This window comes from Engraulis encrasicolus, chromosome 20, assembly GCF_034702125.1.
Source record: "Engraulis encrasicolus isolate BLACKSEA-1 chromosome 20, IST_EnEncr_1.0, whole genome shotgun sequence".
NCBI lineage: Eukaryota > Metazoa > Chordata > Actinopteri > Clupeiformes > Engraulidae > Engraulis > Engraulis encrasicolus.
In genome coordinates, this window is record NC_085876.1 from 34,288,517 (window position 1) to 34,308,682 (window position 20,166).

General features: G+C 42.5%; 2 protein-coding genes across 3 annotated transcripts; both read left to right on the top strand.

The window, feature by feature from the left end:
• Positions 1 to 737: 737 nt before the first annotated feature.
• Positions 738 to 16,488, top strand: LOC134435879 (nucleoporin 88-like). Its single transcript, XM_063184918.1, has 17 exons — positions 738 to 986; positions 1,284 to 1,453; positions 1,938 to 2,063; positions 2,691 to 2,777; positions 3,821 to 3,997; positions 6,135 to 6,321; positions 6,619 to 6,769; positions 7,501 to 7,599; positions 8,652 to 8,742; positions 9,244 to 9,348; positions 10,544 to 10,696; positions 11,301 to 11,426; positions 11,718 to 11,783; positions 13,003 to 13,083; positions 13,516 to 13,642; positions 14,310 to 14,428; positions 16,109 to 16,488. Exons 1-17 carry the CDS (start codon positions 750 to 752, stop codon positions 16,170 to 16,172), a joined length of 2,166 nt encoding a protein of 721 aa, XP_063040988.1. The 5' UTR covers positions 738 to 749; the 3' UTR covers positions 16,173 to 16,488.
• Positions 16,489 to 17,063: 575 nt separating this feature from the next.
• si:dkey-154b15.1 (uncharacterized) lies at positions 17,064 to 20,166 on the top strand. 2 transcript variants are annotated; one of them, XM_063184920.1, is made up of 4 exons: positions 17,064 to 17,293; positions 17,694 to 17,886; positions 18,062 to 18,159; positions 18,422 to 20,166. In XM_063184920.1, the coding sequence occupies exons 2-4, from the start codon at positions 17,709 to 17,711 to the stop codon at positions 19,892 to 19,894; spliced, it is 1,749 nt and encodes a 582-aa protein (XP_063040990.1). In that variant the 5' UTR covers positions 17,064 to 17,293; positions 17,694 to 17,708; the 3' UTR covers positions 19,895 to 20,166. The 2 variants fall into 2 exon arrangements, with proteins under 2 accessions (XP_063040990.1, XP_063040991.1); XM_063184921.1 differs by lacking the exon at positions 17,064 to 17,293 and having other exon boundaries at positions 17,323 to 17,886.

A 20,166-nucleotide genomic window follows, 5' to 3' on the forward strand; every position in this document is an offset into this window, starting at 1 on the left:
TTTTTTTTAAATTAGAAGGTAGCAAATGAATATACAGGTCCTGGCCATATAATTAGAACATCATGAAAAGGTTGATTATTTCCATAATTCCATCAATAATGTTTAACTTTCTGACTTGTAATAGTAGGTGCATTGCCCATGTTTTGAACTATGCGTACGGTATTCTAATCATCAAGGAGAGAGATGGGAGAGCGCTGCCTTGGGTCTCAATCAAATGTTGTGCAGGTGCTCTTCAAGGGAAAGGGCATCAGAATCTTCAAAGTCAAGGAGGGTCCCGAGGCAACACTGCTATTCAAAGTTATTTTTCCACACGCACCAACGCGTTTCGACTCGCGCAGGTGTCTTTTTCAAGGTGGGAATTATAATTCTTATCAATTGTGAATTTTTTAAAACATATTTTGGCCTTCGAGCTGTCAAAAATAAACATGAATTGAGGAATTCACATTATTGGAATTCCTTGAAAATGCCTGAATTTCAATTAGGCCCAAGTGTTTTCAAGGTTGTGAAATTGCTTGAATTTTTTGTGAAGTGCTTGAAATTTGTGTCAAGTCAAACTCAATAAACCATATAATAGCAATAAATTGTTTAGGTACATCATCTGCCTGCGAGTCTAGACTGTCAAAATAATATTGTAATACTAGATGAGCATGTGGTGCACTCAAAGATGCGTGCGCTTTTATTTGTGCCAGACGGTCACTGATATGATTGGACGAAGAGCCTACGACATCACTCTGCGACAGACTTTAGAAATGGCGGTCGAAACCGAAGAGCAGTGGAAACGGGAGCTTCCAAAACATGATATTTTCTCTAAATTACAGGAACAGCGTAGTTTACAACATAATGGGTCATCTAAAAGATTGGTTAGAAATCTTACATTCTGTGTAGATAGAGATTTCTTTATATGGGATGACACCGATTGTGTATTTTATGCTACAAACCTCGGGGAATTGAACGCCGGAGATGGACTCAATAGTTCAAAACATCAGGTACGGTTGCAGTAGCCTATTTACTTTAGTAAAGCCAATGAGTGTTATGGATATCTTACTGTTTGACTGACTTAAAATATGACTTAAAATATTGAAATCCCAACATCCCTAACGTCAGTAAATGCATGTTAGTTTGAAGTTTACAGCCTCCAACGTCGACTTCAATTCACAGTCCTCATCTGTAGCCTGCTCTTATTCATATGCCATAAAAATGAAGAAAATACTTGATGCTTTAATCATCTGTTTTTCATAGTCCTAACGTTTCCATTTACCAACTGTGTGTGTGTGTTTTACCAGACTCTCCTTTGCATCAATCCACCGCTGTTTGAAGTGAGCCAGGTGCTGTTGAGTCCAACACAGTCCCATGTCGCCCTATTGGGACAGCGGGGCATCACGGTGCTTGAGCTACCCCAGCGCTGGGGGAAACGCTCAGAGTTTGAGGGTGGACGAATCCAGATTAACTGCAAGTACGTTTCTAGTGATAAACCTTACATTTGGCAGACACTTTTGATCAAAGTGACTTACAAGGAGGACATTTAAGCAAGTACAGAGTGAGGGGTCAGTACGGAGTGTGACAGTATACAAGTAGCCTAATATTAAACATGGAGAGCAGAAAATACAGTGGAGAACCTATGAAATGTAGTGAAGGTTAGTACCCCATGATTAGAGTGAGTAGAGTTATGTTGTGAAGGGAAGCTCTCTCGGAAGAGATGAGTCTTCACTAGCTTCCTGAACGCTTTATAAGATATTTTTCCTGTTATGATTGGTACTACACACACACACACACACACACACACACACACACACACACACACACACACACACACACACACACACACACACACACACACACACACACACACACTCCTTTGGACTTTCTCTCATACATCTCTCTCTCTCTCTCTCTCTCTCTCTCTCTCTCTCTCTCTCTCACTCTCCCATATCCAACAGGACGGTCCCTGTGGCAGAGCGCCTGTTCACCAGTTCTGTCTCAGTCACGCTGCGGCAGGCTGTCTGGTATCCCAGCGAGGCAGAGGAGCCCCATCTGGTGCTGCTGACCTCGGACAACACCATTAGGTACCTACAGACTGATCCAGCCAAACAGCCTGGTGATTGGCAATCATAAATTAACCAGGCCACGCCCTGCTAGTGATGCAACACCTTTGGCGTTGCTTCTAGTCAGGCCAAGAGCAATGTAAATATCGTTTCTGATCTCCCGAAAAAAACGGGAACGCCATCCACTTTGTTGGACACCAGTCAACCAGTAGCAAAACTAGGGAGGCGGGTCAACCATGCCTTTTGGGACACGGTAATTGTTATGGTCTTGGTCAGAACAAGTCTCGAGGAGTTTTGAAAGTCGATGATAATCAGGCTAATCATAAACCACACCTCCCCTCAGCGAAAAGGAATCAATGGTTCCTAGTCTAAATTAAAACTTTTGCTTTTGGGCTGGAAATAGCCAGGCTAGGTTAGGGCTGGGTTATCAAATCTTGATGTATTGATGCAAGCTGTAAACATACAGATTCTGATGAGATTACTGCAATCCCTTGACTAACTAACAACCTTGAAGTTTACAGCATCAAACATCGACTTCAATTCACTGTCCTCATCTGTAGCCTGTAACAAGTAATCTTGTAATCTTTTTGTGTGTGCAAAGTCAGTAACGCTGGGGAATTCCTTACCAATACTTTATTATTTCCACAGGTTCTACAGCCTGAAGGAACCTCAAACTGCTGCCAAGATTCTGTCTGTGGTCCAGGCAGAAGATGACAGTCAAGCACCATCACGAGGGTAAGCTCAGTCATCTTGGGTGCATTCCAATATGCCCACTCCCGTCCTCCACTTGTGCTTGTGGCCTCACCCCGCCTCCGGATCCCACCTCCGTGGAGAAATCAATAAGGATTCCCAGCTGTCAGACTAGCCACAACAACTTTTGGAGGACTGTTTTTCATTCAGCATCCCAATTGAAAATGAGAAAATGACATTAGAATTTTGCTTTTGCAGAATGTATGATTCATTTTCTGTCGTCGGTGACATCATCATGAGGTCGCAAGCAGTCAAGTGAGCCAGGGAGGACGGAAGTCTGCAGAATGGAATGCACCCCTTGTCTAGTGTTTCTTTGACTATGAGGCCCATTTGCCTCCCTAAACAACCCCAATGGCCACTACTCACCGTCAAACCCAGTCCACCTGTGCACTTCCATCAGATCACCTAACAGATCTCTAACTACATTCCATATATTGTACTAGCCTTCCCCTTGCACACTGTCCACCCTATTGCTTATTTAAATGCTCTCACAGCTAGTTCCTGTTGGGCTGCTCATAGCCCTTCAGAATGATTTCGCACTAGCATATGCTGCGAAATGAATGGTGCTGCCCTTGTAACCAAGGATGACAAGGTGGAATGGCAGGAAAACATTCTACTTATTTCTTCATTTGGCTCTAGTCACACCACAGGCTTACATCCTGGACCTGTAGGGTTACACTTCAGGCAGGTGTTGTAGATAATGTGTCAAGCCTGTGTTTGTTAGTGAATGTGAGGAAGACCGCAAGGTCAAAGTGTCATCATGCCAATGAATAAAATAAAAAGAAAAAAAGAACTTGGAGAAGAAAACATCCAAACCTTTTTTAAAAAGGACACGTCACTTGGGATTTTGCCCAAGCAAAACCACAAGGCAAACATTCTACACACAATCCAAATCCTTCTGTTCATGCAGAATAAATGTTCTACTATTCCATTCCTTTTTATCTCGCACCCAAAGACTTTCGTTTTTCCAAGAAGTTGAGCGCGTCCTTTGCCAAAACTTGAAGTCTACTATTCCTTTCCCCGTGCAGCCGTTCTTTTGCTGCATCTCTGGGTGAGATTGCGGTGGCGTTTGACTTCGGGCCCCTGGCGGACGCGTCTCGTCTCCTCACCAGCCAGCGTCTGAAGGACCAGCTCATCATCTATCCGCTCTTCATCCTCTACGAGACCGGGGAGACCTTCCTCAGCTACATCTCCTTAACCCACAGGTAAGACGGCCCCGGATTCGGACGTGTGATCACGAGTTGAACTGATCTTTTTCATTGAGCTTGTTTCTGCATGTTATTTGAAGTCTTCTCAGACCTCAAATGAGTAGTTAAAGGTACTCATGATATTCATACTATTTTTAATACATACCGTATTGGCCCGAATATAAGACGTGGTTTTTGTTCTAAAAATAGTACTCTAAAAAGGGGGGTCGTCTTATTTCCGCGCGCTAGACTAAAAACTTTTTTTTTTTTTTTTTTTTTAAATTTACTTTACCTGAATGCGGCCATTATGCTTCACAACAATGACACAAAACTCAATAGCCTTATGGATAGGGCTAGAGATTGTTTTGTCCATATCAAATGTGCATATGCTAACTGCGTTTCGTGATGAGTGTTGCACCGCCCGTCTATCAACTGTCAATGTCAACGCGATGCGGGCCGACAATGCGAGGGGGAAAACACAACAGTCAATCGCGATGCGTTGCTCTGTTTTTATTTGTGTTCGGTTTTACTCTCATCAGGAAAGCTTTGGTTGTTCTCTCTGGTCACCAGTACAACTTGAAACTAAAGAAATGAAGGGTGATTTGATGAACAACCTGTAGGCTAAGTTTTGGATGCTGTCATCAGCCAATGAATGGTCATTCATGTGTGCGAGAGAGCGGCGCCTTTCGGAGCTGGTGCCTATTTGACGATATCCCTCACAACAATACAGCGACAGAGAGTAATGGTTAGGGGAAGAGATTGTCTCGTTCATATAAAATCACTAAGAGTTTTACCCTTGGCACGAAATGAATGCCAATCGGACTTCTAATGTCAACGGTGCTGATAGGCAGCGCATGGGTTTCAAATGCAATGCGTCAATCTGCTTTTGGTCACGTTCGGTTTCTACAGTCCAACGGAAAACTTTGGATGCATAAAATGAACGGCGATTTGGCGAGACGGCTGCTGGTTAGATATTGCTGTCAACAAAGCATTTTGCCAAAATGTGCATTGCACAATAGATAGTCTATCTCTACTGGACTGGTTGCCTGGCTGGTGCAGACTGATGCTCTGCGAGTGTAGTATGGAATGTTGTGTCGCACTTAGAACAGTCACACCCAGGCGGCTGTACAGTAGGTGCCTGCTGGCGCTTGTCAGGTAACCACTGAAGTGAGCAAAGAAAGGAAAAGGGTATGAGTAGCTATCTGTAGTTTTTTATCATGAAAATTACATTGTGAAATTTGTTCTATGTAAAAAGCCTACGCTTTTCCAACAAATTAAAAATTGCATTTTGAAAGAAGTTTCCAACGTGAAACTAAATTTAGTCTTCAAAAAACTTTTTCCCCCAAAACATGAACCTGAAAAGGGGGGTCGTCTTATATTCAGGATCGTCTTATATTCGGGCTAATACGGTAATATTTATGTGGTATGGTGCGCCGGTGAGTGCGGCAGTTAGTCTATTCAGCTCTATCATCTGACAGACACCCTAATTTCCCTCGGGATGAATAGAAGATTCTCTTCTCTACTTACTATTTCAGTATCTAAAGTCTGGTAGTGTAAAACCTTAAACAGTTACTTTAAATGGAAGTAATAATAAAATGTACACGTGGAAATCTGGTGTTGAACAACTGCAATGTACTTGATTGCTTGATGCCTCCTCCTTTTCCATTAGTCTTGGCTGGAAAGAACAGGTTCGTACACTACAAAAGACACTGAAGTCAGAGCAGAACAGACGTTTTGGGGTTCTGCCTCCATCAGTGCCACTGACATTAGTGTCTCTTTCAGCTCTCACGTTTCAACTAGTCTAGTTCAGTCCACGGACGTGGTTATTTCTCTACACATCCTTTGCTCCCATTATTGTTAACCTGCCTGAGTAAGATCCTGTGTACATGTGAAAATCTGGTGTTGATTGAACAACTGCAATGACCTTCAAAATGCCTCTTCACTGGCCATCTTTAATACAACACCTTAAAACCCATCTCTTTTTGGAGGCCTTTGACTTCTAGTGTCCACCAGCACACACCCACACACACTTGCACTGATATTATGTAAAGCGACCTTGGGTGTTTTGAAAGGCGCTATATAAAACAAAGGTATTGTCGTTATTATTATTATTACTATGTACTTGAATGCTTGATGTCTCCTCCTTTCCCATTAGTGTCGGCTGCCTGGGTAAGATCCTGGGTCCTCTGCCCATGATCCCCGCTGCGGAGGACAACTACGGCTACGACGCTTGCTCGCTGCTCTGCCTGCCCTGCACGCCCAGCATCCTCGTCATCGCCACAGAAACCGGAACCCTCTACCACTGCATCGTGCTGGAGAGTGAGGAGGAGGAAGATGGCGGTGTAAGTACAGTCCAAATGATGGCCATTTTGTTATTGCTTGATTTGTACTGTAGTTGGGTCATATTACTTAAAAAAAAAAATCCACACTTTTATTTGGATAAATACTGACTTTAATTCATTACATCACCTGACTTGAAGACAGATTTTTACACACCTATGAAGTAGGTCAAGGGCAGTTGAGGGCGTCAGACTTGTATTGCGCCATTGCTCCAGGGGCTGTAACCAATACCCTGTAAATAATGAAGTTGCTTTGGATGAAAGCGTCAGCTAAGTGTAACGTCATGTATATGTTTGCAGCTGGCGGAGAGGTGGTCGCGGGGCTCTGAGACGGTGCCCTCCCTCTACGTGTTCGAGTGTGTGGAGCTGGAGCTCACCCTGAAGCTGGCACCCAATGAGGAGGAGGAAGTCGTGGAGTCAGACTTCACCTGTCCAATCAGACTGCACCGAGGTCAGTGAAACCGCACCCCCCCCCCCCCCCCCCACTACACTACCATAGCAGCCTTGTTTCAAATCAGCTGGCTGGCTGGTGGCTAGCTTCAGATGGTGCCTTTTTTTGACAGTCCTTTCCTAACAGCAGTGTAATGTACCCCATGGTTGGGCATGGCATGTGTGGTATGGTCATGTTTCATCCAATCGTGTGTTTGTTTTAATCTCAGAATGTGTTGGCTTCGGGCAATCAGACTATTTGTAACAAGCCCAATCTATCTTTAATTGTATAGGACAGAAAAAAATAGTAAAATGACATGGCCCAAGTGATGAACATCAATTGTCATTAGCTGGAATAATCAGATTAGATGATGTGCTTTATTAATCCATCCTTAAATTGTGAGAGGTGACTGTTGAACTGACACATCTCAGAATAAACTTGATGCATGACTTCCTCTGCTGAAAGTGTGATCCCATATATGACTGTTACACATGTAAATACAACACTGTAACTGTATGGAACCACCTTTATGCCTGTACATGTAAATTATTATGACGTCCCTGCAGAGTTGTATAGTAGTACTTTTACAGATGTACATAATAACAACAATATTAGTGTGATATTACAAAGTTGAAACCATGTTATACCATACTGCTTGTTATAATTACAATTCTAAGATTACTTCTATTTCTACTTTATATAACTCGGTATAAAGTATGAACTGTGTGTATGTCGTCTTCTTTTTCTCCTAGACCCCTTGTGCCAGTACAGATACCACTGCACACATGAGGCGGGGGTGCACAGTGTGGGCCTCACCTGGTTCAGCAAACTACGCAAGTTCCTACAGTCAGGTGAATGCATAGTAATGACCATTTTAACCTTTGATTAGCCAGGGAAATTCACATTGAGATCATGTAGCATGTATGTTGTGAACTCTTTCTAAATGTAAAGATCAGGTTTGTAGGTTTTAGTCTCTCTAAGTAAGTCTCCATAGCCTTACAGCTGTTTGGCAGCATTGGCCTAGTGGTCAAGGAGATGGGCATTAGATCCGAGGGTTGCAGGTTCGAATCCCACCCTTCCACTCTCCTTCTCACTTCATGGCTGAAATGACTTGAGCAAGGCACCTAATATCACACTGCTCAAGGGACTGTAACCAATACCCTGTACTTGGATGGATAAAAGCTTCAGCCAAGTGTAGTGTAATGTAATTTAGAGTAAGATTAGATTAGATAACTCTATTAGTACCCAAAGGTAGATTTGGTTTGTACACAAGTGATCTCCACTCTTACAAGACAAACATCTTAAAGGGACACTGTGCAGGAAATGGTCAAAAAAGGTACTGCAACTATGCTGCTCATTGAAACTGGGCTGTCTATTGCCAAAATTGATCTTTACATGAAAGTTTATTAAGTAATAAACACATATTTTCTAGTATGGTCCAAGTACAGTAATTTTTGCAGCTAAAAATGGCTATTTTTGGAAATTCAAAAATACATGGAGAAGATACCCCTTCTCATATATGAAAAATGCAATTTTTCCAGTCATAATGAATACTTAGAATTTGATGCTGGTGGTAAGAATTCATGAAAAAGGTAACATTAGTGAATGGACAACATGAATTCTGGAAATAAACAACTAAAAATCTCACACAGTGTCCCTTTAAACATTTAGGAGACATAAGCATTCCACACTGGACACTTTGCATCCTACTGAAGGGACATGGAGTCACATAGTGACAAAAAATAGTATCCATCTTTATACATAAAATGAGATAAATATATAAGAAAATATAAATATGGTAAAACAATAAAAACATGATAAAAGAAAAATAAAATGTTCCATGACTGTCTATGTTTAGAGGCGATATTACGCTATAACGCTGTATGTTTTCTTGCTGCATCAGATGAGGAGGACAAGGACAGCCTTCAGGAGTTTGCAGCAGAGCAGCGGTGCGTAGTGGAACACATCCTCTGCACCAAGCCTCTCAACAACAGGTAAGACAGCAATATCGAAGTCATATCAAAAACTTCTAGATTCTTTTTTTGAAGAAAAAAAAAACGCTCCCTCCCTTTGACCTCATCATAATGCCCCGTGTGTGTGTGTGTGTGTGTGTGTGTGTGTGTGTGTGTGTGTGTGTGTGTGTGTGTGTGTGTGTGTGTGTGTGTGTGTGTGTGTGTGTGTGTGTGTGTGTGTGTGTGTGTGTGTGTGTGTGTGTGTGTGTGTGTGTGTGTGTTGAAAGTGTTGGCATTTGAGTGTGTGTCTGTGCGATGTTTGATCGTGTTGACATTTAGTGATGTTCTCGTGCGTGAGTGAGTGAGATGTGAGATGTTGAAAGTGTTGATATTTAATGCTGGGTGTGTGTGTGTCCGTGTAATGTTCAAAGTGTTGATATTTAATGTTGTGTGTGTGCGTGTCTATGTCTATGTAATGTTGAAAGTATTGATATTTAACGCTGTTCTTGTGTGTGTGCACGCGTGCGCGTGTCTCTTCTCCAGTCTGCCGGCCCCTGTGCAGGGCTTCTGGATCGTGTCGGACCTGTCTCTGGAGGCCTGCATGGTCTGCATCACCAGCTCCTACGAGTGTCTACTGCTCCCCCTGCTGTATGTCACATGACACTGCACCTCACTCTTACGCCCAGTATACTGCCCTACAATTTCAGAACGCAGTATAATTCAAAATGGCAAACTGAGAAAAAAGGCTTTAAAGTTTCCTTTCTGTCCACGCGGCTGTGTTATAGGTAAAGTGGTGATGACACTTCCATATAATACTTTGTTATGGTGAAAATTTATGCACACAAGAAAAAAGCAAAAAAAACAACATTCTCATTACTTTTTAGCTGAAAAATCATTATACTGCGTTCTGTTGTGGTATTACTGTCTACACCAAAACCACGGTGTCTATAGAGAAGTGCAGTATAATTCGTATTATACTGCGTTCTTGGCTAGTACGACGTAACCTCCTAAAACCAAAAAGCGCAGTATAATCAGTTTTTTGCGTTTCTTTCCGAAACGGGACCAAGTTGGGCCAAAAAAATTTAACACAAGAAAAAGAAGGTGTTTTAAAGCCAATTTCCGGTCTAAACCCATTTTCGACCATTTTCAAGATACTGCGTTCTGATATTGTAGGGCAGTATAGTGGGCCATCTGACTTTAGGTATTAAACTCATGTCCCTTTTTTATATTTCAGAGAGTTGTACAACAAATAGTTTTAATAAGTAGAAATTCAAGCACAGTAGTGTTAGTTATACAGTTACCAGCCAATCAAATCCGTACAATCCTAAGGATTTATGACAACCAGGGTATCGGAAGTGGCATTCTGTTCGCTAGACTGACACAGAACCATGCTACACCCTGTTGTGCCACTTCCTGGCACTAACAGAGCACCATGAGCAGCCCTGAGTCGCCATTTTTGTGTACAAAAAATTGAGCATAGCGGTCTATGGGATTAGCTGGACTCTCCCAATGGAGGGCCGCGATTGCCCTGTCATTTATTCACATTTGTCATTGTTTATCTTCTGAAGCAGTGTACAGCATTCACTCCAACTGTGGACAACCCACCTGAGTGCTAGTTCTTCTATCTTGAGGGGTAGCCATGGCCTAATGGTTGGGGAGTTGGTATTTCAATCTGGGGCTTGTAGATTCGAATACCACCTGACTTCTGCCTACACCTCCATCCATTGCTGAAGTGCCCCTGAGCAGGGCACCTAACCCTCACACTGCTTCACTTGGGGGAGTGTAATGTCTTGTGGTGTGTGTTAATAATGTAATGTAATGTCTTGTGGCGTGTGTGATTCAGGAGTGCCATTCGGCCCGCTTCCCCTGCTCTGCTCTGCTCCGTCTCGGAGGCGGGGCCAGTGGGCTCTGCTCTGCGCGGATTGGCTGAGGACTCCCTGGAGCAGCACATTCGGACCATATTGGCGCGCAGCTCAGCCAATCCTCTCACGCTGAGGTGAGCAATAGCAACAGCAGTAGCAGCAGCTGCGGTCAGACCTGGTTATCCGTATCCTGAGTATTTGAATACTATTTGTTTATTTCCGCAAACACAATGAAATGCATGTGTTCTTACCACAGCATCGCAGCTGCGATCAAATCTGTTCACCCCATTCCTCAATATTTTTAATTTGTGGGGGGGTTGTGCTTTTTCTTTCCAAACACTTGATTTGCTGTGGCTGAAGGGTTCTTTTAAAAAATACTTTTTGTATGTGATCTGTACCTGTTATCCAGACTGCTTTCGTGTGTGTGTGTGTGTGTGTCTGCCTGTCTTGTTCGCTGACTGTCTTGCTGGTTATCGTTCTCTAGGACGGGTGAACTCTGAAAATATCATATCAGATACATCTTATTAAATGTGCTGTGGTGGCTTATGATTGTTTGTAGGTATGTTTTGCATGCCTTACCTGTCCCTGTTTTATTGACTGATTATGTCTCTCTCTCTCTCTCTCTCTCTCTCTCTCTCTCTCTCTCTCTCTCTCTCTCTCTCTCTCTCTCTCTCTCTCTCTCTCTCTCTCTCTCTCTCTCTCTCTCTCTCTCTCTCTCTGACACCCCCCCAACCCCAGGACGGGTGCGAAGGGTGACTCGGCTCTGACCCCCGAGTGTCTTCAGCTGCTGAGTAGGGCCACTCAGGTGTTCCGTGAGGAGTACATCCTAAAACAGGACCTGGCCCGCGAGGAGATGCAGAGGAGGTAAAGACGTCAACCAACCAACCAACCGAAACGCCTCAGAATGTCTCAGCAAAACACCACATTGTTTGTTTAGTGCAAAACACCACATTGATAAGACATAAGCAATAGTGCAGAAGACGGTAGCAACAGCTAAAATGCCTTAGTACTGACTCACTGGGAGGCTTATACATTTTTTTTGGCTTTGGTTTTGATTTAATTTTAATTGTTGAATTTTATTGTCATCATGTTTTCATAGCCTGTAACCTGTGTACTGACTGTACTGTTTTTTTCTTTTTCTTATTTATATTCCAGGGTGAAACTCCTGGCTGCGCAGAAGAATAAGCAGCTAGAAGACATGTCCCTGTGTAGGGAGGAAAGGTATAAAGCACGATGACGCTTAACTCACACATGTGGACCTTAACCCATAGTCCTACTTATTCATTTGATCATGTGATGTGTTAACCTGTTTTAGTCATCTGCACACTATCCCATAAGACCTATTGGTTTGCTCATAAGGAAAACGTTTAGCTTTTTCTGGGTGTTTGCATGTGGCTTGTCCGGCATGTCAACCTTGTTTAAAAGGTGTCAACTCCACGTTTAGAAAGTATTAACCCATTGATGCCTAAAGCACCTGCAAAAAATGCCTGCTGAATGCCTAAGCCCTTGTTGGGAAAGCTGCCCTCAGCCTATAAAAACCTAAATATCTCAGCCTCTGATGCACATAAAAACATGAAATACGTTGCATTTAAACCCTAAAGACCCTCACCGTGCATTAGAATGTGTTCATTCAGCTGTAACATACCCACATTTTTATTTAAAAAAGCTAAAATCTCAACAGCCTGAATGCAGTGTGTATGTGTCTCCAGGCACCAAAGGTCAAACAACATATACGAGCCATCAGGCTAAAATGGGTTAAAGAGGTAGAGAATGCGCGCACATCAGTGGTACAGGTGCTGGACAAAATAAAGTAACTGAAATAAATAATAGAAGTTGTTGCACTTGAAAAAGGACGAGGGTCCGAAACGTCGTGCAGATAAATCACTGGGACCATTAACAGTGTTGCGGACTTCTAAAATGGGTTAAACCCTGTCACGTTGACTAAACTGAGTAGCTGAGTATTTACTTGTTTTGAATCCATACTGTGATCCACTTGTTTAGACATGATTGAATCAAATTGGTAACAGTGTTTTTACTTCCTCATAATAACACCACTAAACAGTGTTAGTCATCATGTTATAGTGTGTAGTGTTGGCAAGAATGAGGGTACATGTACATGCATGGTACATGCTTTTAGATCAGTGTTTCCCAACCTTTTTTGTCTTGTGTACCCCCAAGCCTTTTCGTCGTCATGAGTACCCCCTAAGTGATGTTCCATATCGCTTTCTCCATCCCAGCTCCATATATTTGTTAAAATGTCATTTTTCCAAGTACCCCCTGCAGTGAGCTCGCGTACCCCTAGTGGTACACGTACCACTGGCTGGGGAACACTGTTTCAGATGATGGGTGTATTTGATGTTCACACATTGAATTTCTCAATTAAAGTTGTGTATTTTTATCATTTCATTGATGTTGTCTTTTTGCACTCCTTGTTCTCTAGGAAAAGTCTGTGTGAGACTGCAGAACGACTGGCGGATAAATATGAAGATGCCAAATACAGACAAGATGCCATCATGAAAAGGTATTGTGTCTGTGTCTGTGTCTGTAGAGAAGAGGTGGAAAGAAAGTAAAAGCAAAGAAATTTCACCTTTACACACGATCTTCTCCACTTCTGTGTGAAAGTGAATTTTTTTGTGCCATGCCATCGCCAACAACTGTCATGGGGTCTGTATGCTAAAGGGAACTGGACCTTTGCCACAAATGTCAATGTCAGAGTTTTCTAGTGTCTGTTTTTATTGTTGTTATTTTTTTAAGAGTTGTACAGTAACCTTGGGTGTTAAGGTGCCATCAAATAAATTGAATGATGATGATGATGAGGAGGAGGATTTACTGAGATGAGTTTGAATGGTGATTTTTACAATTCAGTTAAGGCTTTATATTTCTGAATTTAGGTGTGCATTTTATGGATCATTCTTTGTCTTGGTTTGCGTGTTTGTTTGTTTATGGTTATTAGAGTGAAGCGCATCATGAGTTGCCAGCGCAGTCAGCTGCCGGTGATGTCCAACAGCGAGAAGGACATGAGGAAGGAGATGCAGACCATCAACGACCAGCTGCATCACCTCACCAACGCCATCAAACAGGTGACATTGCACAATTAGCAGTAGTCTTTTTTTCCCCCGTAATTCCAAGAAGAAGAAAAAAACGTTCCAAGGTGCTGGTTACACAAATGCGGATATTTTTTAAATTTGTTAACGTACAGTTTAAACACATGAAGCTCCATTGTGAAGGGTGCGTTTTAGCCCTGTTTGGGATATTTTAAAATCTGTTTTTAAATGACCATTCTTAAAGGTGCACTGTGTAATATGTTTAGCTGTTGCTTTCTATGACTTATGCTAGACCCAGCCACTATGAACCTTACGCATCTAAGAATCCTGGTCCTAACCTACGTTGACCTTATGACTCTACAATCTCTTTCTATCTCTTCTTCCTCTGCCTTCCTGCTATCTCTGCCTCTCCTCTCTTCCTCTCCTTTTAAATCCATCTCTAACAATTGTTGTTTTTTTTTTTTCATTTGTTAAGCACTTTGAGTTGCATCCCTTGTATGACACAGTGCTATACAAATACAATTACTATTATTAGAATTCATGCTGCCCATTCACAAATGAGCCAGAAATGTTGCTTTATGTCTACGGTGGTTGCATCAAAAATTGCACTACAGAAATGGGCTATTTTTTGTTTATGCTTTGAAATGGTCATAATCAAGAACATATTTGGCTTATCATGAACATGTTTGGCTCGTTGTTCCAGGTGAACATGAAGATGGATTACCAGAAGAAGCAGATCAGCAAGGCGGCCTCTCCCGCCAGACCCAGCATCGCCCTCAACGTACAGCAGAGGAAGTACGTCCAGGGGGTCCTCAAGGAACAGTAAGTTCATGTTGCATTACATTACACTTACCTGACGCTTTTGTCCAAAGTGACTTCATTATTTTCAGGGTATTGATTGGTTACAGTCCCTGGAGCAGTGTGGGGTTAAGGTGCCTTGCTCAAGGACGCTTCAGCCAATGAGTGTGGTAGAGAGTGGATGGTTGGGATTCAAACTTGCAACCCTCTGGTCTAAAGCCGATCTTCTTAAGGGACGTATCCAATATTTGGCACATTTACCCCCTTTTCTGAATGGTCTGCGACGCAATGGAGTGGTCCTCACCATTTTTTTCACGTTTGCTAATTAGAATTTTGTCTCACCCGTCTTTAGAATGGCCATCTATGGGCATGTCCATCCATATCTGTTCTTAAATCCACCCTAAACATTTGTTTTCAAAAGTATAGAGTAGAGCAGTGGTTCTTAACCTTTTTTTCTCAGCGCACCCCCTTACCTGTTCACAAGACTGGCCGCGCACCCCCATCCCAACGTGTATAACGTGTATAAGGACTAAAAAAAGATTTTAGTGATGAATCACAATGATTTTTGCTTGAGATATTAATTAAAAGCTTAATGACTTTAAATGGGGACCAAAATGTGTTTTAATTAGGTTTAGATTTGGCCTAATTATAATGTTCCCAAGCTGAATTTTGGTCACAACCTCAACACAAACAACATTCCGCGCACCCCCTGTAAAGTCTGGCGCACCCCCAGGGGGTGCCCGCACCCCAGGTTAAGAACCACTGGAGTTAAGTAGAGTAACTTTATTGATCACAGAGGCGGAATTCAGGAATTCAGGAAAGTATGCATTTCAGCAAGTGGTTAGGGGTGTTTTGACAGCATTCCCTAAAAAATTGGAAAGCGAAATATTACATATTTTATTTAGCGTTTTGTGAATGAATTAAGGACAATGTATTTATACAATGCTATAAACACAAGAGAAGCCATGTTTCATTACAAAAATGGTTATGGAATACCAGTGAATACCACTTAACACTAGGTGAGTTGCACATTCTTGAAAACGGATGTTTAAGGTATTTTTAAGAACGAATTTGGACATGCCCATATATGGCCATTCTAAAGCCGAAACAAAATCCAAATTAGCCAAATAACAGAGACTGCAGCAAAAAAATATTCACAAAAAAATCCAAACAAAAAACAGAACAATTGGCGAGGACCACTCCATTGCAAAGCAGACTACACAGAAGAGGGGCTAAATATGCTAAATGGTGGACATATCTTTTAACCATTAGGTCACGGCTGCTCCCGTGTGCTGAAACACGTCAAAATGACTTGTCAAAATGTTTTTTTTTAAAAAATAAGTCTAACATTTACAGTACGTTATTACCAGCGTCAGTCTGAAGGTTCTTCCAAGAGAATCTTTTTTTACTGTGATCTGAAATGGTGGCATCAAAAATATGTATACTATTACTCAAGCTCTACTCTTAGTTTTTCAATGTTTTCCTTTTGTTAAAGTTGTGGTCACATCATTGTGTCAGATTATTGAGGAATCGTTTAGTGATGTGGCAACGTATTAATCATGTCAATGACATGTGACCACCAGTGTTCAAAATGAGCTGTTTCCTTGTATTTTTATTTTGTTCTTTCTTTGTTGCGAGTTTGTATCCTGTATCACCATAATGACCTATTTAGTCTTTCTTCTTCTTGTGACTTTGTTTTCACAGAGGCGGACAGATTGCAGATATGATGAAACAAATTAAGGAACTGAAGAACCATGTACATTTTTGAGTCTCTGAATGGGAAGTGTTTTGTTATTGACCGTTTTGTTATTGAGCGTGTGGCCTCTCACCAAGCCACCAGCATAATTTAATGGCATGTATTATGAACTCTCACAGCCGGACGAAGGACTTTGACCTTGAATTTGAAACAATTGGAAGATGTACAACAGCAGCCTAATCATGATACACATTTGTTACCCCCCCCCCTCCTCCTGTGATGCTGAGTTTGTACAGTTTTATGTATTGTATAGCTTCATATATTCTGAAATGTCTTTTTACATGTCTGCCATTTCTTATCATAGAATAAAATAAAATAAACCTCTTTGCATCAAGTGTTTTTTTGTTTGTTTGTCTTACTCTCCCTTTGAGGTTTTATGGCACTTATGTCAATGGGCTTGAAAGCATCGCCATGTAAGTGACTGAATAAATATCCTGAAAGAGATGGATAGGCCTATTGTTTTAGTATTCTGGGATTGTTCGATTCCCATTCAGCGTGACATATTTTGTGACCTCACTGACAGAAATGATCCCTAACCAGTGTATTTTATTTGTAATTTTCAAAAACTGAGACACATTTTTTAATGCAGTAAAATGACAACAAAGCAAAACAAGACCAAGTGACTAATACAATTACATAAAGGCAAAGTAGAATCAATTACAGAGGCTATTTATGCCCCGCCCCCTCTATTGGTTAATTTGTGCACTGTACCCCGCCCTTTCAATGTTTGTCTCTGATGTGTTCTAATAATAATTAAAACAAAAATCAATATATAGGCCTATAGCCTATAAGAGAATGTTTTTCTTATTATGAACAAACATGCGTGATCTGAGAAGAGCTCATTTCTAGAATGTACTTCCCACGTGACAAATTCATCAGTACAATTCCGACTGCATAGTTAAATTAGTGCTGCTCAGATAATGAAGCAACTGGTCAAGTGTTACAGTATTTGTGACGCTTTATTTAGGAATTGTTATTGGGGTTTCAAAGTGCAGCTTTTACAGGTTTATGCTTCTCTGTGATTGATAGGCTATGTTAACGCCTCCCCCTGGTCGAGCAGTTTTACTTTCGATTTCTTGAACTTGTTGCCTAGCTCTATGTCTATTTTGTAGACGATGTGATCAAGCAGTAAGGTAAGAATAACGTGTGAATTGCAACTTCTACTGCGGACTATATGTGCAAGCTTGTGCATTCAAACCGGGGCTGTATAATTTATTGCATTTACCTACTTCCTCACATTCTCTACTCCAGAGTCTGCTTATCAGTTGACTGCTAAATTGACAAGCTAATGTTACAACATTGCCCAGCAGAAAGTCTTCGCTACAAATAGCGACTGGCTTGGTTCTGAAAGTCTGTTCCTGACTGTCGAACGCCTGCGTAAAGCAAAGAGGCAGTGCTGGTAATCAGAAACGATAGGCATACTTATCAAGACTTATCTTGTACTGTTGCACTGCATTTGGCATTGTTAACATAGCCTATTGAGGTCAACGAATCGCAGCGTTGAAATGTAACTCGACTGGGGTCTGTTTTTAGGCTGCGGAGCACAACATGGAAGGAATAACTATTGAAGTTTGCGGAGTGCCAGATCTGCTTCCCGTCGACCGCACAGTCGACAAACTCACAATCCACTTCTTACGACCCAGAAACGGGGGCGGAGAGGTTGTCAAAGTAATTTATCCCACTTCCACAAAAGGGCAGGCCTTCGTCGTGTTCGAGCAAAAGGAAGGTTAGTTGCCCTGCCTTTCTGAATGGAGGTCTGCTATATCACCATGATTTCTATTCGATGGTAATTTAAAAAACATACACCGTTGTGCTAGCCTATGTTTTGTGCACACAAGTCCAGCAGGCGACAAGTTTGAGTTTGACATGAATTCTGTGGACTAAACTATTGGTCTTTACAGTGGCTGTGAAGGTGGCAAGCAAAAAACAGACATTGGATATAGGCCTCCTAGATGGACAGCAGTTCCCCCTGGAAGTTGCAATAATAGATGGATCAGAGGTAAATTTTCCCACATTTACATTGAATCCCTAAGGTGCCACATGGTCGTTGTTTTATAGGCTATCAACATCTGTGTCATAGTGAACTTCATCTATTTGTATGATCCTCAAAAGATCTATATACACAATTTAATGCCGACTTTTTCCGTGGGAAGTAATTTGTATCTGAGATATGCCTTCCCTGTTTCATTGTGTGTGTGTGTGTGTGTGTGTGTGTGTGTGTGTGTGTGTGTGTGTGTGTGTGTGTGTGTGTGTGTCTGCAGGAGGATCTCCCAGTTCAAGCCACTCTGGACCTCAGCAAGTTTCTGGACCAGAGGAGCGAAGTTCATCGGCTCTTGAGGAAGCACAACTTTGAGGTGACCGAGCTCGGCCCTGGCAAGGTGCTGCTGAAGGGGACTTTCCTGAGTCTGCGAGCAGTCCGTTCCCAGCTCCTCACGTTGCTTCCGCAGGGCCACTCTACGCAGCACAGCAGAGAACGTTCAGCCTCCGCCTCCAATGGCACCGGTGCTCACCATGACCCGCTCCCCAGGAAATCTTCAACCCTGCCCCATGCCAACGGTGGTGGCAGCACGCACGGCTGTGGGAATGAGTGGTACTCATTGTCACACATGCCACAGCGTCATTTTAGCCCAGAGAGTTCGTCAGGGTATAGGAGCCCACCACCGTCGTTGGACAGTTCCTCTGGGAGCTCCAATCAGCCCCTTCCATTGTCGTCTTCACATCGGTCACGTGAAAGACTCAGGAACCCTCACCAACATCAGCTCCCGAGCTACTTGTTGCAGGATTCGGATGCCCCTCAAAGCTTGCCCATATTGCCCAGTGAGCGCTTGACAAGCAAGCCGCCATTACAGAGCAGGGCGCTGTCGCCAAGGGAGATGTCTCCAAGAGCATTGTCCCCCATGGAAACGTCTCGGAGGGAAGCACCATCAAAGGAGACCTCCTTCAGTGTGGATTCAAATGGATTCAGCTACACCTGCAGTTTCAAGAAAGACCAGGTAGACAGCATACTCATGAGCCATGGTGTGTCGGTTTCTATGAGTGGTAACTCTGGTATAACAATCCTTACCCTGAAAGGAAAAGACTCTGAGGGAGCCAAACCAAAGCTGGAGGGCCTCATCAATGACACCTCAATGTCTCTACGCGTTCAAGAGATATTGCTGACAGATTTCAGCCATGATGAAATAGCACAGATTTCTAAACGGATTCAGATGTTTAAGGATGTGTATAACGTGTTGGTCAGGCAGGAAGGAAGCTCAGTTGTCATCATTGGACCATCTGGAGAAAGCTATGAGATGAAACAGAGAGTATTAGGACAGTCTGTAGATTCAGGTGGGTTGGCGCGTGTTGGCCGTGGCGCTGAAAGAGGCCCAAGAATAACCCGTAGTTCGTCCTTACCCAAGCAGCCGAAGGTAAGGCCTGATCCAGATCAGAGCAAGAGAGTGGACTACCCACATGGGTCTTCTTCTACCATGCCCTACTCTCCTTCACACTACCAAGATGAGAAGCATGTCAGCGGGGCTGCTGCCGGGGCGGGGCCTCGTAGAAGAACCAGCTCAGAGAGCAGAGACCAGGCGACATCACAAAGGCCTGTTCCCACGGCAACACCTCAGGAGGTGGTACCAGTATCCTCCAACTCAGGCAGAGTTCCACAAATAAAGAGCCTTTTAAGTTTGAATCCAGTAGCAATTACAAACAGGTTGAAAAACCTGACTGGAAAGAAGTCATCCAAGTCCTAAACACTACTTTCTTGCACTTGTACTTGCACTTGTATAACATAGGAACTGACATTTTGTGAATGGCATGTAAGTTCATATATTTCCAGATTTTCTGATTATAAGAGGCTTGGGCCCAGTGTGAATTCCTAACACAATCTTATAATAACTTGGAGAGAAATTGTACATTTTGACTGAAATGAATTGGTAAGCTTTCAAAATGAGAAAAATATATATTTTTTAGAAATGTTTCAGGAAAAATATACATGATACAGAAAAAAAAACACAAAAATAAT